General features: G+C 39.6%; 1 protein-coding gene across 6 annotated transcripts in view; it reads right to left on the reverse strand.

Annotated features, from left to right (window-relative positions):
- Positions 1-12,717, reverse strand: part of Pgant2 (polypeptide N-acetylgalactosaminyltransferase 2) — a 197,999-nt gene that overhangs the window by 36,330 nt on the left and 148,952 nt on the right. For 3 of the 6 annotated variants that reach the window (XM_012363445.2, XM_012363443.2, XM_067353987.1), the window contains 2 exons: positions 8,474-8,646; positions 7,752-7,871 (listed from right to left, as the gene is read on the reverse strand). In XM_012363445.2, coding sequence (XP_012218868.1) covers positions 7,752-7,871; positions 8,474-8,544 — 191 coding nt within the window. In that variant the 5' untranslated portion in view covers positions 8,545-8,646. Of the gene's footprint in view, positions 1-7,751; positions 7,872-8,473; positions 8,650-12,717 lie in introns of all 6 variants that reach the window. The other 3 variants (XM_012363444.2, XM_012363441.2, XM_067353986.1) reach the window with 1 other exon arrangement.

Here is a 12,717-nt window from a genome sequence, read left to right on the forward strand (position 1 = left end):
ACTCTTAAACGTTGTAGCATTTTCAACTTTTTATAATTTCTTTTGATATTCTAATGTTAATTAAAAAAATTGTTTCAAATGATTTCTTATAAGTCACGAATAATAGGAACGGGAGAAATGAGATTTCTCTGACTTTCACCAATTGAACACGCAATAAAAATCAATGCGGCGACTTTAAGCGCGAGAAAAACGCGTTCGGAAATAACATCGGAGTTTATGAAATGGCTGCAATCGCGACGCTGCGAATCTCGGTGCATTCAAGCGTCGCTCGAAAGGTCGGAATCGCCATCGAAATTGTTTCTATCGCGTCAATATCGCGAAACGAGCACTTCCCGGCGAACCCGGGAATGGCGGCGGAATTTTTCGACTGAGAAATCGGTGTGCTCGCGATACCGCCTTATCGCAGAGAAAGAGAAAAAATCCGCGCGCGGATTCCTTTCGCGTATTTTCTTCGTCGCGCTCAAGAGCGGTACGTTTTCGCACACTATTGTGAGAGACGTTTCAGAATGAACCGAGTCTCGCAGCGCTCTATACCGTATATTCGCCAGGCGACGCGCTTATGTAAGTGCTGACGCAGGCGGCAACGGTTCGCACGGCTAGATAGGGGGACGAAACTTCATTGTGTCAGCCAAGTGCATCGAACAAGATGGCATCTTTTGTCGCGGCTTTGAGAATCTCCATAGCCTGCTGACGCGATTCGACTTCCTTCGTCGCGCAAAGCTCTTATAGCGTCTGAAGACTCTGAGAAATTCGTTTCAAGAAATGCCTAGCGCAGGTTGCAATTTGTCGGCATGTCTTCAACACAAAGTGCGCGAATGTCACAAAGATATTAAAGTCGACTATACGTTGGTCGCATCGACAAATGCTCAACTCTTTGACATCTCTATGAAAGAAAGGACATGTACAAAGTGATGGTGATTTTTAACCGAGTTAAATGTTTCACGTATCCTACTCGTAAAAAACAATCGATACTAATTCTCCGCGGATTAATTTTCAAGCAATCAACGGATTTTTATGTAGACAAAATTAAAGTGATCAGCAAAAGGACCCGAATGGCGGTTCACTGAATTGTAGTTAAAACAGGTTTGTTGGTACGAGTATATTGAGATCAGAGGAGGGAGGATCGGATTCATTGAGAACTTTGCTCGTGTATGGCCAACTATTGTACTATTCGGGCGGATCGGACAAGATGACATCCTTTGTCGTGCCATCGACAATATCAGCAGCACAGTGACTCGATTCCGCTTGGCTCTTTCGAATAAAGCTTCCTGAGACTGCGTTGGATTTACTTGAATAACTTCGAATATATGGGCTTTATCCGCGCGCAGTGGCGTATCCGACGGGTCCGCCGCTGCGGAGGATTTCCAATTCATCATTTGTAAGTTGCCAGAGATTTCCTAAATGTTAAATGCATCGCGTGTGAAACAAAACGCTTTGCCGGCAAATTATCTATTACGGACATTTTTATATAAAGGGTAAAATCCTACGCGCGCAAATAGGCCTACGTGTCGGCAGAGATTCTCTGGAAAAAGAGAAGCGCTAAAGCTGTTGCACGATTACGTCTGCAACGCATTCAGTCGCAAACAGCGGAATTAAATATTTCTATGCCCGCAGCGTATAAGACGGGCGACGGATCGATAATGCAGGAGACATAAAACAGCCGGTGCGCAAAATGAGAACCGAAGGACCACAGCAGGTCGGCTCCCATACATCAAACGACAATGCATATCTGGCCCTAGAAGATCTCATAATAGAGTACAAAGCTGCCTTCGTTATAATTCATGAGCGCGTACCATCCTGAGGTTGACCGAATTATTACGCCATAAGAATGGAGGGAAAACGATAACAAGACGAACCGAGGAATCCCATAGAGTCACATCGCAAACAATCCATCTTCACATAGTACGTCGTATATTTCATAATTTATCGTACCTGTGATTCTGTGCAGCAAACAAGAATATATCTTCTATCAAAATAACTGCACATTGTATTGTCGAAAACAGAATTTTCATTCCATTTAATCACTATTTGTTAAATTCCATATATTTTAATAAATATAAATTTTTAACATTTTTTATTTAATTAAAGTTTAGTTGAATTGTAAACTGCCCGTAAAACACAAATAAATAATAAATAAAATAAAAAATTATTTACTAAAATCTATTTAAATTAATTTTTTATAAATAAAATGTAACAGATAATTTGTTATTTTTTAACTCAGCTTGTTTCATATTTTGTTCCATTGTTATAAATTTACAATTAATTAATCCAACCGATTCAGAAATTGCAATTAATAATAAATTAAACTGTAATTAATTACGTAAACACGTTAGTATTAGTGTGAATAGATTAATGTAAAATATAGTAATGTGGTTCTGTAAATTTAATATAATATATATATATATATATATATATATATATATATATATATATATATATATATATAATCGCAGAATTATGGTAAAGATATTTTTTATATCAAAATATTTGTTCTGAGATTAGTGGTAAAGTATATTTATTCTTAATACAATCCATATACTAAAACATATATTATATTTTAGTAATGTATGTAAAAGCATTTTAAAAGCATTAAAAAGTTGTTTTGCAAAATAAATTTATAGAAATATTTCATTTTATAAAGTAAATTTACTTTGATAACAATTTCTGAAATTGTCAATATAGATTGATTCTCTTCCACGTCAAGTAGATCGCGCGTGTTCATTGAACCAAGTAGTAGTAGCTGCGAATACAGTCAGACCCCGCAAGTAGCAAGATCTTGTTACGTCGGCCAGAAGAGACTTCAGGTAAATAGATACCTAGTTTTATTGCGCTCCGAAACACATCCGCAATCTCGTAACCTTTATTTTACTTCTATAATTTTTCTCTTGGCATTTTGTTCTAGAAATTTATTTTCGCCGGTATTTTGGGCGTGACTATAACTCTTCGCATGACGGTAATTCATATCCAAATAAAAATTCGAGATTTTTATAAAATACTGCGCTATTTCTTGAAAAAGAAATATGTATATTCGTAATTGCTTTTGTGTAATACCGTTGCAGTTTAGTTTTGTGTACAAAGTATTAATTTCGCAGATATACATAATCCTGCTTTGCTCTCCTCGCATGCGATAATTCCAAATCGTAGATTGCATCGGCGACAAGATTTTCTTCTTAGAAATCCCTCAAAGTTCAATCACAATAGCGGATTTACGAATATATATGTAGCGTATAAATCCAGCCCAGAATTTTATCTTGAAAATCGGGACGCATTGATATGTTTAATGCATCGACCCTCACATTGAGTTTCCAGCGGTTTGTGTGCGCCGCGTGCAAATAACGCTGGTCTTCTATTATCGGTACGTATAATGGAAATTACAAGCGGAGGCGATCAATAAGGACTATCGTATTTGCGGAACACTATGGTGACTTTGTAAGTTTGACTCGTTTGCATTCAAATGTCTGAATGATGCTCCAAAAGTTAAATGCCATTGCAAACTCGTAGTAATAGACACCGTTTGATTGAATGAAATTTTGCGGATTTTCCGTAATCAAGCGCATTTCTCATGATAATTTTAAGTGTTCGTTAAACCGACGTTAATTAAACGGTTTTCGGCGAACAAAATAACGAAATCATTCTGACAGCACAGATATTTCGACAATCGACATGTCTATTCATTTAGCTTTGCTATTTTGTTCAATGGACATATAATGTTTACATATGGCTTCGATGTTCATACGTTGCTATGAATTATCAGGTTTCTTAATTAGCATTCAGGAAACATAAATAACGAACACGTGAACAAATTTCTTTCGTGTAAAGACATGTAAACAATTCTGTTGATTTTTTTCTCTCAAGCGGCTATTTATAAAACCAACAGTGAGTGTTCCGCATAATCTCATCAGTCACCGTTTATGCAGCCTCAGAGTTCTCACTGTGATTCATGAGGTCGTAACTAATAGAATCTCCGCGTTGCTCCGTCAGAAATTAAGGCGATTACTCGCGCGCAATGTACTCCGTAGAAAACGGAACTTACGTCACGGATCACATCACCGATAACTCACGACCGGTCCGAGTTCGCTTCGAGTATATTATACAAAATTAATCAAGCGGACGTAAACCAATACGAATCGCTTCTCGCTTTGAAGCAAAATTAATAGCGTCTTGCGCAATATCATCCGTAATCGGGGAGAGAGTATCGATAGTAAGTCACATTCATTCGGAGGCTGCGCGTCTGACAGGCTTTGCCGGCGCTTCGATACAACCGCTGATCGTGTTTGCTCGCAAGAAATACGACGCAGTCGCGTGTCGCGACTGCGGAAGAGAGAAATGCAGGAAATTAGATCACCTTGGGGTGGCGGCGGGGGCGAAGAGCGCGAGACAGTCGGAGAAAGGGCGAACAGAAACTGCATTCTAAATTCGCTGATATAAACGCGCGGCCCTCTTCGATATAAACGCGGTATTGATCGTTTGATATCGAAGCATACTCGCACAAAAGCGTCTAACGCGCAATTTCGCATAAGACGCGCGAATTATTTCCCTTTTAACGCACGAACTGAGAAATATAACTGTTCAAAACAATTATTTCCACATTATTTGAGTATAATAATATAGATAATTGACGTAAGTCTCTATCGAAAAATTGGAGCATATCTAGAAATATGGCAGCCATGACAAATACTAGAACGCTAATTGTCTATCTACGTATTTGCATATGTTATTGTATGTTATACAGTACGCAATCGTATACTCAATATTGGCTACATCAATAATGGATTAATTAATTATGAGATAGAGTTGCTCTTTGATTTCTCCAATTGAGACATGGTGATTTATGTTCGCGATATCAAAATAATTGTTCTAAATATGCCGGATATGCCGGGTGATTGCCGTCGAATGTGGGTATATTATTCCGAAGCTTCGTTTAAACAAACATTTCCGCGATAGAGAACTGTTTGAAGCAATCCTATTATCTCTGGTCCAGTTGATCCCACACTATTGCTGCTAAGTTTTGCTACGCTATACTAAACGTCGGCCATGCAGAAATTGAAATTTCAAGCGGATGCTACTCCCGTAGACCCGACGAAAGCGAGAGAGCACGTTAAGTCAGGCCACGTTTTTATTAGCGGTATATTGGACGCGTGGAGCAACAAAAGCGGGCAATACCATTAAGCACGAGACCTCTAAAGTTCGCAAACTCAATCCTATTGCTTCTCCAATTCCCCGTCGTCCCGCCGCTCCTTCCCCGCGGGTTAACCGTCAAGATCGAGGCTGAACCCTTCCACGACCTTCGTCGTGGCAAAAAGTACCGTCTCTTTTTCGCCTAAACCGCGCAACTTCGCCCGGCTTTGACTTCCTGCACTTTCACGAGGTCGCGTCTGTCTACGCGAGCAAGGACGCGCAAAAATTCAGCTAGAAGAGAATGCTGCAAAGCACGTCTCCGCGTCGATTTTTCCTCAAGTGGGATTTACCTCATAGCGCGATACGAATCTGCAATATTTCTCCATCCATTCGCAGAGACATTTTTCAGCGTGTTTTTCACAATAACACACGTAGAATCAACTTTACCAAAGAAGGGTACCGTTCTGCAATAAAGTGGAGTTTCTACATTTTACAATCTTTGAAGTGAGTCGTGAATAATGCAAATTTGACACCAGTCTATGTGTTTCGAGTAGAAGACATGATAATTCAGCGCAACGCTCTCGTTAAATAAAAAGAAATGAAATAAATTAAATTAAAAAATAAAGTGTTACATTATTTAGTTGTATATTAATCTCGATATTCAATTCATATTTTATAGAACACCAGATTTTGAAATATAAAACACGATAAAATATGTGAATCATACCATAATATCAATTAGATTTAATTAATGACATTTTAATAAAGTATATGCAATAGTGAAAATTAATATACGCATTCTCTGGCAAATAATATTATTTGCTAATTATCGATATATCTTTACACATATATGAGAGAAATAATGGATTAATTTTTACTCAACTGACAATCGATTTTAGCGTGATTTTCATTAAGCTACAGCTGCAGCAGATATCATGATGACATCTTAATTTACTTTAACCATTGATTATAAATATAACACAGAGAATGTCAATATAAGAAAAATGTATAATTTTACGCGAGATTTTTCATAAATGAAACGCGTTTCGGATGACCAACACACTTGATGTGTAACAACAGTTTCAATAATCTACGTGTGTCGATAAGAATATATGGACGTGGCTTTATCGCTTTTCTTAGGAGGAATTCGAACTCTTCGATAGTCTGAATGTATTGGAACTTCATGCTGCCTTTGAATTTTTCATGATATAAAAAGACGTTGTCGGACAGCATGTACGAGGATAGATTGCATCTAGGTGGGTCAAGAGAATTCACCAAACGTACACTTCACGATCCGACGGTGCAAATAAACGCACTGTCAATTACAATTTATATTGGAACCTTTCTAAGAGAGATTTCTTAGTTTCGTATTTTTAGAAAATTGCAACGTTAAATGTTAATGTTAGATTATAAATAATGATTTTGAAATTGAAAATATTTTAATTTAACGATACTAAATAAATTTAATAAAATTAAAAATTTTTATAAAATTTCTGCTAGCAAAAAATTTACAAAAAATCATAAGTGTTTAATATTATTAAAATTTATAAAATATTAAATTTTCGAATATTTAACATTCCGCAGTATATATTTGTACATCAGTACTTTTTTGGTGAAGTTATCGCAACTGACAGATAGAACGGATTAATGTTGGACTACTTTTCGCAGGAAATTACTGGAGATACTTGCGACGACATATGGAAATGGATTCTATTTTATTTTGATTTGTGCAAAAGAAGACAGGTGAAATATGTTCTTCGGTATCTTTTAAAATTTTCAGCCGTAATAAAGTAGAAAATAAAATATTCGTAGCCGTCATAAAATATTCAGATATAATATCCGCTGTGAAAAATTTTCTTTCGTCTGTATTGAATTCTAAAGTTAATTGGCGAAAAGTTCCTTTTTACAAATAACTGCAATCACCTTACACGGAAAGGAATGTATTGCCATTCGATATTTGTAAAATCTCGCTCTCTTCTTCTTCGGTGAAGTAACTGCCGCCCGGCAGCCTGAATGTATCGCGGCTTGTCATGATACCGCCTGAATCCCCAACGGTACGCCGCGATCTTGCCGATCGTTTGCGAGGAATAATATCCGCCGAGAGAATCACGTAGCTGCCAATAGTACTTTATAAACGGCTGATCGACCGACAGGCCAATTTCTGCAGCCTCTTATTTCTTCTCACCGTTTTCTCGCTCATCCCAAGGTATTTGTCTCGCGGGGAGAATTGCCTGACAGCGAGCTATGCTCGCCGATTGTATACGAGGCGAAGCATTATTTGAAACGCTTCGAGAAACCCGTGCATAAATTAAAAGGCAATTTTGCAGTTTCGAGTGACCGCCGTCGAACTGTTGTGCCGCAGCATTTTCATCAATCGACGACGCGAAGCGAATAAATGAATCGTAAGAGATAAACGGCGGATTATATTAAGCTGATTTTAAACGGTACTTATGCATATTAAAATAAATCATTCATAAACATGATATGGTATGCAAAATATGTTAGCGCTCAGTTGTATATGCTTAATTTAATATGCATGATAATGTGCCTAAAGATGTTTTTGCAAAATGTGTAGCGCGTACAAAATCAAGCGTAAATATATTGGCAAATGTTATGTAATATAAGCTACTTACATGGCGCTGCGTGTATCGGGTATGTCACGATTGCTCGGAAGACCGTCGGAGGCTTCCTGATTGAATTTATTCCTCGCGTATGGGTCCTCGCCCGCTCGCAAGCCGCCTCTCGAAACATACCTGTTGCGCAAAGGAAATAATCGTTGCTAAATCCCTCGTTACTTCTTTGCGCGCGTTTTGAATCTCGCATAATATCGGCTTTTAGGCGAGAACTGCAGTGCGCGCGAAAAAATAACGAGATATTCGGACCCGCGTGCATTTGACGCGTGTCGAAAACAGACGAGCCGTAAAACGCGCGGTATCTATTGTAACAATTGTGATAGCGGTACGCGCGCGGCCGCTACAATTATCGGAATAATAGCTCCGGCAAATGACGCAGAGAATGGAAACGTTTCAACGAAAGATAGCGCGGGCAATAATACGCGAAAATATCCCGGCGGTGCGGAGAAATTGCGCAATACGCTGCAGTTTCTAGGCGGAAAGTTAATACATCGCCGCAACAGAGCCTGAAGATAATAGGTTCTTGCGCCGAACGCGAAATAATTAATACCAATGTGCCAGATTCCGGACTGAAGTCTCGCTGCGGTTGAATTAACATTGCATCCGCGAGCGCTTTTTGGAACGCTTAAGAGCGCGCGATGCGGGAACGGAAATGCAGCCACGGATCGAGTTCGACGTAAATCCACGAAGCTGATTATCGCGAAAGAAGGATTGTGACTCACCCCTGCTCGTCGAAGTAATTCCACGTCACTCTCGGATCCGGGGTCGGCGCTAGCAGCAGCTCGGATGACATTACAATGGCCGTGTCGTCTGGATCGACGTAGCCGCCGGAATTTCCGCCGGCGGACAGTGCCAGGGACGCGGGTTCTTTCAGCCGTAGGGCTCTATTTTCGTTCTGCTAATAGAAAGATAAATTTTAATTAGAATCTTATCGCGCATCTAAATTACCGGACATTGTGTAAAGAGCGAGTTTCAACAGCGTAAATTAAAATTTATATTTTAAAGTAATATTTCTCTCAGATCGCGGAAGCGCATCGGTAAATTGCATTACAATTGAACGCATCTGTTAAAACGGGAGATGCGCACGCTTGGCGATTTACAGACGATAAAAATTTTTTGACGTCTAATAAATTAATTTTCCAATATTTTGGAAAGGTCTGCGCGCAAATCTGGGCTCGTGCGGATGTGCACATGTATGTTTTAATAACGGAATACCACTCAAGAGTTAACATCTCGCTATATAACACAATTACCGTGTGCCCGTTCTCGCCGAACGTCACGTTGTCATCTAAGTAATTCTGAGATTGGCAGGATGGTTCTAGCCCTTTGTAACTCAACTTTGGCTCCTCGCCTCGACCGCTTGCTTACAGTGCAAGAGCCAATTGTAACGCAAGACGGTCTACTCTCCGCACTGACACATTATCAATAAACGCGGTATTGATTTCAAAATGTTACAGAGTTATGAAGCTCTTATCACTTCTGCATTGTGCCTTTACATTGGCAGACGCTTCGGCAGATACTGTCAATATGAAGGTCATCCGATTTCCGGGAATCCGTTTCTCGCGATATTGCCTGCCTCATTTTGATCTTCTCGAGGGTGAGAGAAAATGTTTTCGTGACCACGGCATATACAAGTTACGGTTTACGTGAACAAACTTAAAATTGCTTTCCTTTCAAGTGTAACGTAAACGTGGCGACCGACAACGCAATCGCGACGGTCGGATTACTTTCGTCGAACACTTGTGACTTGATAAATAGAAAGACGCTTGTGAATATTTAAACACGCTAGCACGTTTGCTCGTGTTTCATCGGCCTGAATTTTTCGACCACGTTCGATATTGCCTCTGATCGTTACATTTTAGAAATAATTACTTTTTACAAAAAATAACAATAATTAGAAATATAAGTAATTTATTATAAATTTTAATCATTTTAATTTGAACGTATCGAATTTTTTTACACATCGCAATATCCTAAGTGATAAATTGCGAATAATGCGCTTGCGCGTATAATATTCCAAAAAAGAAAACTGCAAGAACGAGACAATGCAGAAGTTGGCGTGTCATTCTGTTTCAGGAGTATCGTAGCAGCGATTGCCGGAGAAACAGTAATATAAGCGTTCTAAAGCCTATGCAGAGAGCAGGAGTGTGATAAGTGCGTCTGCACCAGTGCCATTAATGCATTGTATTGTATACGCTGAAGCGGGCAAGCAATCGTTAATTTCGCCGTGATTTTTCTCTGTCGGAAGTGCTCTTCTCCGACCGCAATCCGAATGGCAGTATTTTCTACGGGCACGGGTCGTTAACCTTATAGCGTCGATCTCACGCGCGAGAACGTCCAACAAAAGAAAGCGAATAAAGCGAAGGAGCATAAAACGCCGGCCGGGAGCGACAGCCAATGAAGGAGGCGCCGGAAAAAAGACGGACGATGAGCGTACGAGAGACGAGAGCAGTGCGGAAAGTGCACAACGCAAAGCAATGCGACCGCGCGCGATGAAATATTAATTCACGGATCGCGGACCGAATTTAAACCGGAAGAGCAGCCGGGCGGTCGGCCTGCGGCAAGCTGTTGCATCCGGTTTCACAGCAGTGATGACCACGTGACGCCGCACACCCGCGTTGTCGCGTAAAACTCGATAAAGTGCCCTTCGTACAATCGGTCACCGCGAGAGCGAAAGTAAAAGTGGCGTAAATCAATATTTTTATTGCTTTATCTCGCACCCTTTCATCCTTCGTCACGCGATTGCAGTAATTTATTGGGATATCGTTATTGATATGTTGCCAATTTATAAAAACGTGCAAATTTATTAAAAAAAAAAAAAAATGCGAAGAAGAATCACGGTGCGCGATCGTCAGATGTAAATTAATGCGCGACTTCATCTCAGATTTATTAGCTTGCAATTATGAAATTATGCCGTGTCACATTGACAAATTCGTGCCGGTGACATATTGGTAATATTAGCACCGCCCGTGCTAATATCGGCTTCCGGTTTCTCGTATCGAATTCCGGTAAAGGCAATCTAATAGCGTCGTGGTACAGATTTAATCGCGCATGTAACGTAATACTGTTGTGCGAAAGACGTTACGTTGAGATGTGATTCGAGTTTAATATTTTCGGATTAAAAGCTACCTCGCAAGCAATTAAAAATCGCAATGTAGAATCTCCATTTTACTACAAATTGTGAAAAAAAGCAATATATACAATCACTGTTCTACAATAATTCTGTAATAACGTTTCTATATATATAAATTTTTATATAAATTATATAAAATTAAATTAACTGAATTCAGCAATTTAATATTTATTGCACTCGTACTCCACTTAATTAGACTAAAAGCAAAATCATAAGTTTAATGACAACTTTTTTCATCATATAAGTGAAAGAATGCATTACGTTTCTTTCCACATTCTTTTTACACATTACATTTTCATATCAATCGTGAAACAAATCGATTGTTCTGCAAATTGAGAAAGAATGTACCGCGTTCTTTCACTGAGGCTATTTCATTTTTCCCCAGATTCACCGAACAAATTTTTCTTCCGTTGGTTTTGCGGGCAACTGTCAGCGCCGCGGAAGTATTATTTCTTTTTGCGCGACAAAAGCGGCGCACGTGACTCCCATAAAATTCATTGCATATGCGCCGATGCAATGATACGCGGAGCCGGAAGCACCTTCTGGCGAATGCACAGCGCACGGACAATGGCCGCGTGTGGAGATCGCGCGTTTGTTGCTACGAACTCGCGGCGGAAGTATGAAAAAGATATAGAAACGAATAATAAAAAGAGAGAGAAAGAGGGAGAGAGAGAGAGAGAGAGAGAGGAGAAAGAGAGAAACAGTGCATGTCGGATCGACAGGATTCGCGGGCCACTGCGGATACGCAGCTTCGAATAATGATTAGACTTGATTTATGCCATTTAACGGCGCATCACGTTGTAGACATATCTGCCATCGGAATTGCATATAATTTAACGGTTTCTTGCTTCCCCTATCTTTTTTTTTCTTTGAAACACACCGCGCGCACCGTAACACTTAACGTACTCATTTTATTCGGGAGAAATTCTCCAGAGATTAAAAGGAATTTAAAAGCTCTTGAAAAGCAATAAGAAGAAGCTCTTGAAGACAACAGAAGGAGACTTTCTTCTTCGTCTGTGTTAAAGAAACCAGGTTAAAACTTAGCCACTTAGCATCCGATAATTCTATTTACGCGCGTAATCGTCGCAAACTTCGCCAGCTGCTGATCGACTTACGTCGATTTGCATGCGCGTGCTTCAACTTGGCGCGAGATTAAATGTGCATTCACCAGAGAGCATCTTGGTTCGCACCGCGCATTAATTTGTCATTGTCATGGTACTTTCTTGAGTTCATCATAATGTCACGTAGCATGCAGTTCGCTGAAGTTATGTTACCGCGGAGTTAGTAGGTGATTAACGTCAATTTATCATAAAAGGACATTAAGTTCCGCGGGTTTTTATCAATTAGTGATTATCGATCGCTTGAGTTTTGCGCCGAAATTTAACTTCCAATATCACAACGCATAGATTTTCTTGGCTCTATCAATTGACCTATCAATCTATCGGATTTTTTCAGTTTTTTACACGCTATTCTCACAATAGAATTGAAAATAGAACGCGATAACGTTATCAATGGATTTTTCATCCTTGTTTCTAATTATGCAACATCACTGGAAATAGCAAGCGTGTGAAGATTTTATCGCGCGACATTCGAAGAGTTACTACTTCCGCCACGGCTTTATGATAAATGGCAAAATAGCGGATATGTCATCCGTTATTATTCTGCGTTATCCCGCATGAATTTGGGTAACCGAAATCGACCGACGCAATATTGGCAAGGTACGTGATTTCACGATTATTATCGACGAGGGTCGCATTATTAATGCGGTTACTGTCTCGGGGCATGTGTACGTTGTAATGTAAGCGAGTTACTGACGTATTATTATTAGGCCGT

Source organism: Linepithema humile, chromosome 4 (genome assembly GCF_040581485.1).
Source record: "Linepithema humile isolate Giens D197 chromosome 4, Lhum_UNIL_v1.0, whole genome shotgun sequence".
Taxonomy (NCBI): Eukaryota; Metazoa; Arthropoda; class Insecta; order Hymenoptera; family Formicidae; genus Linepithema; species Linepithema humile.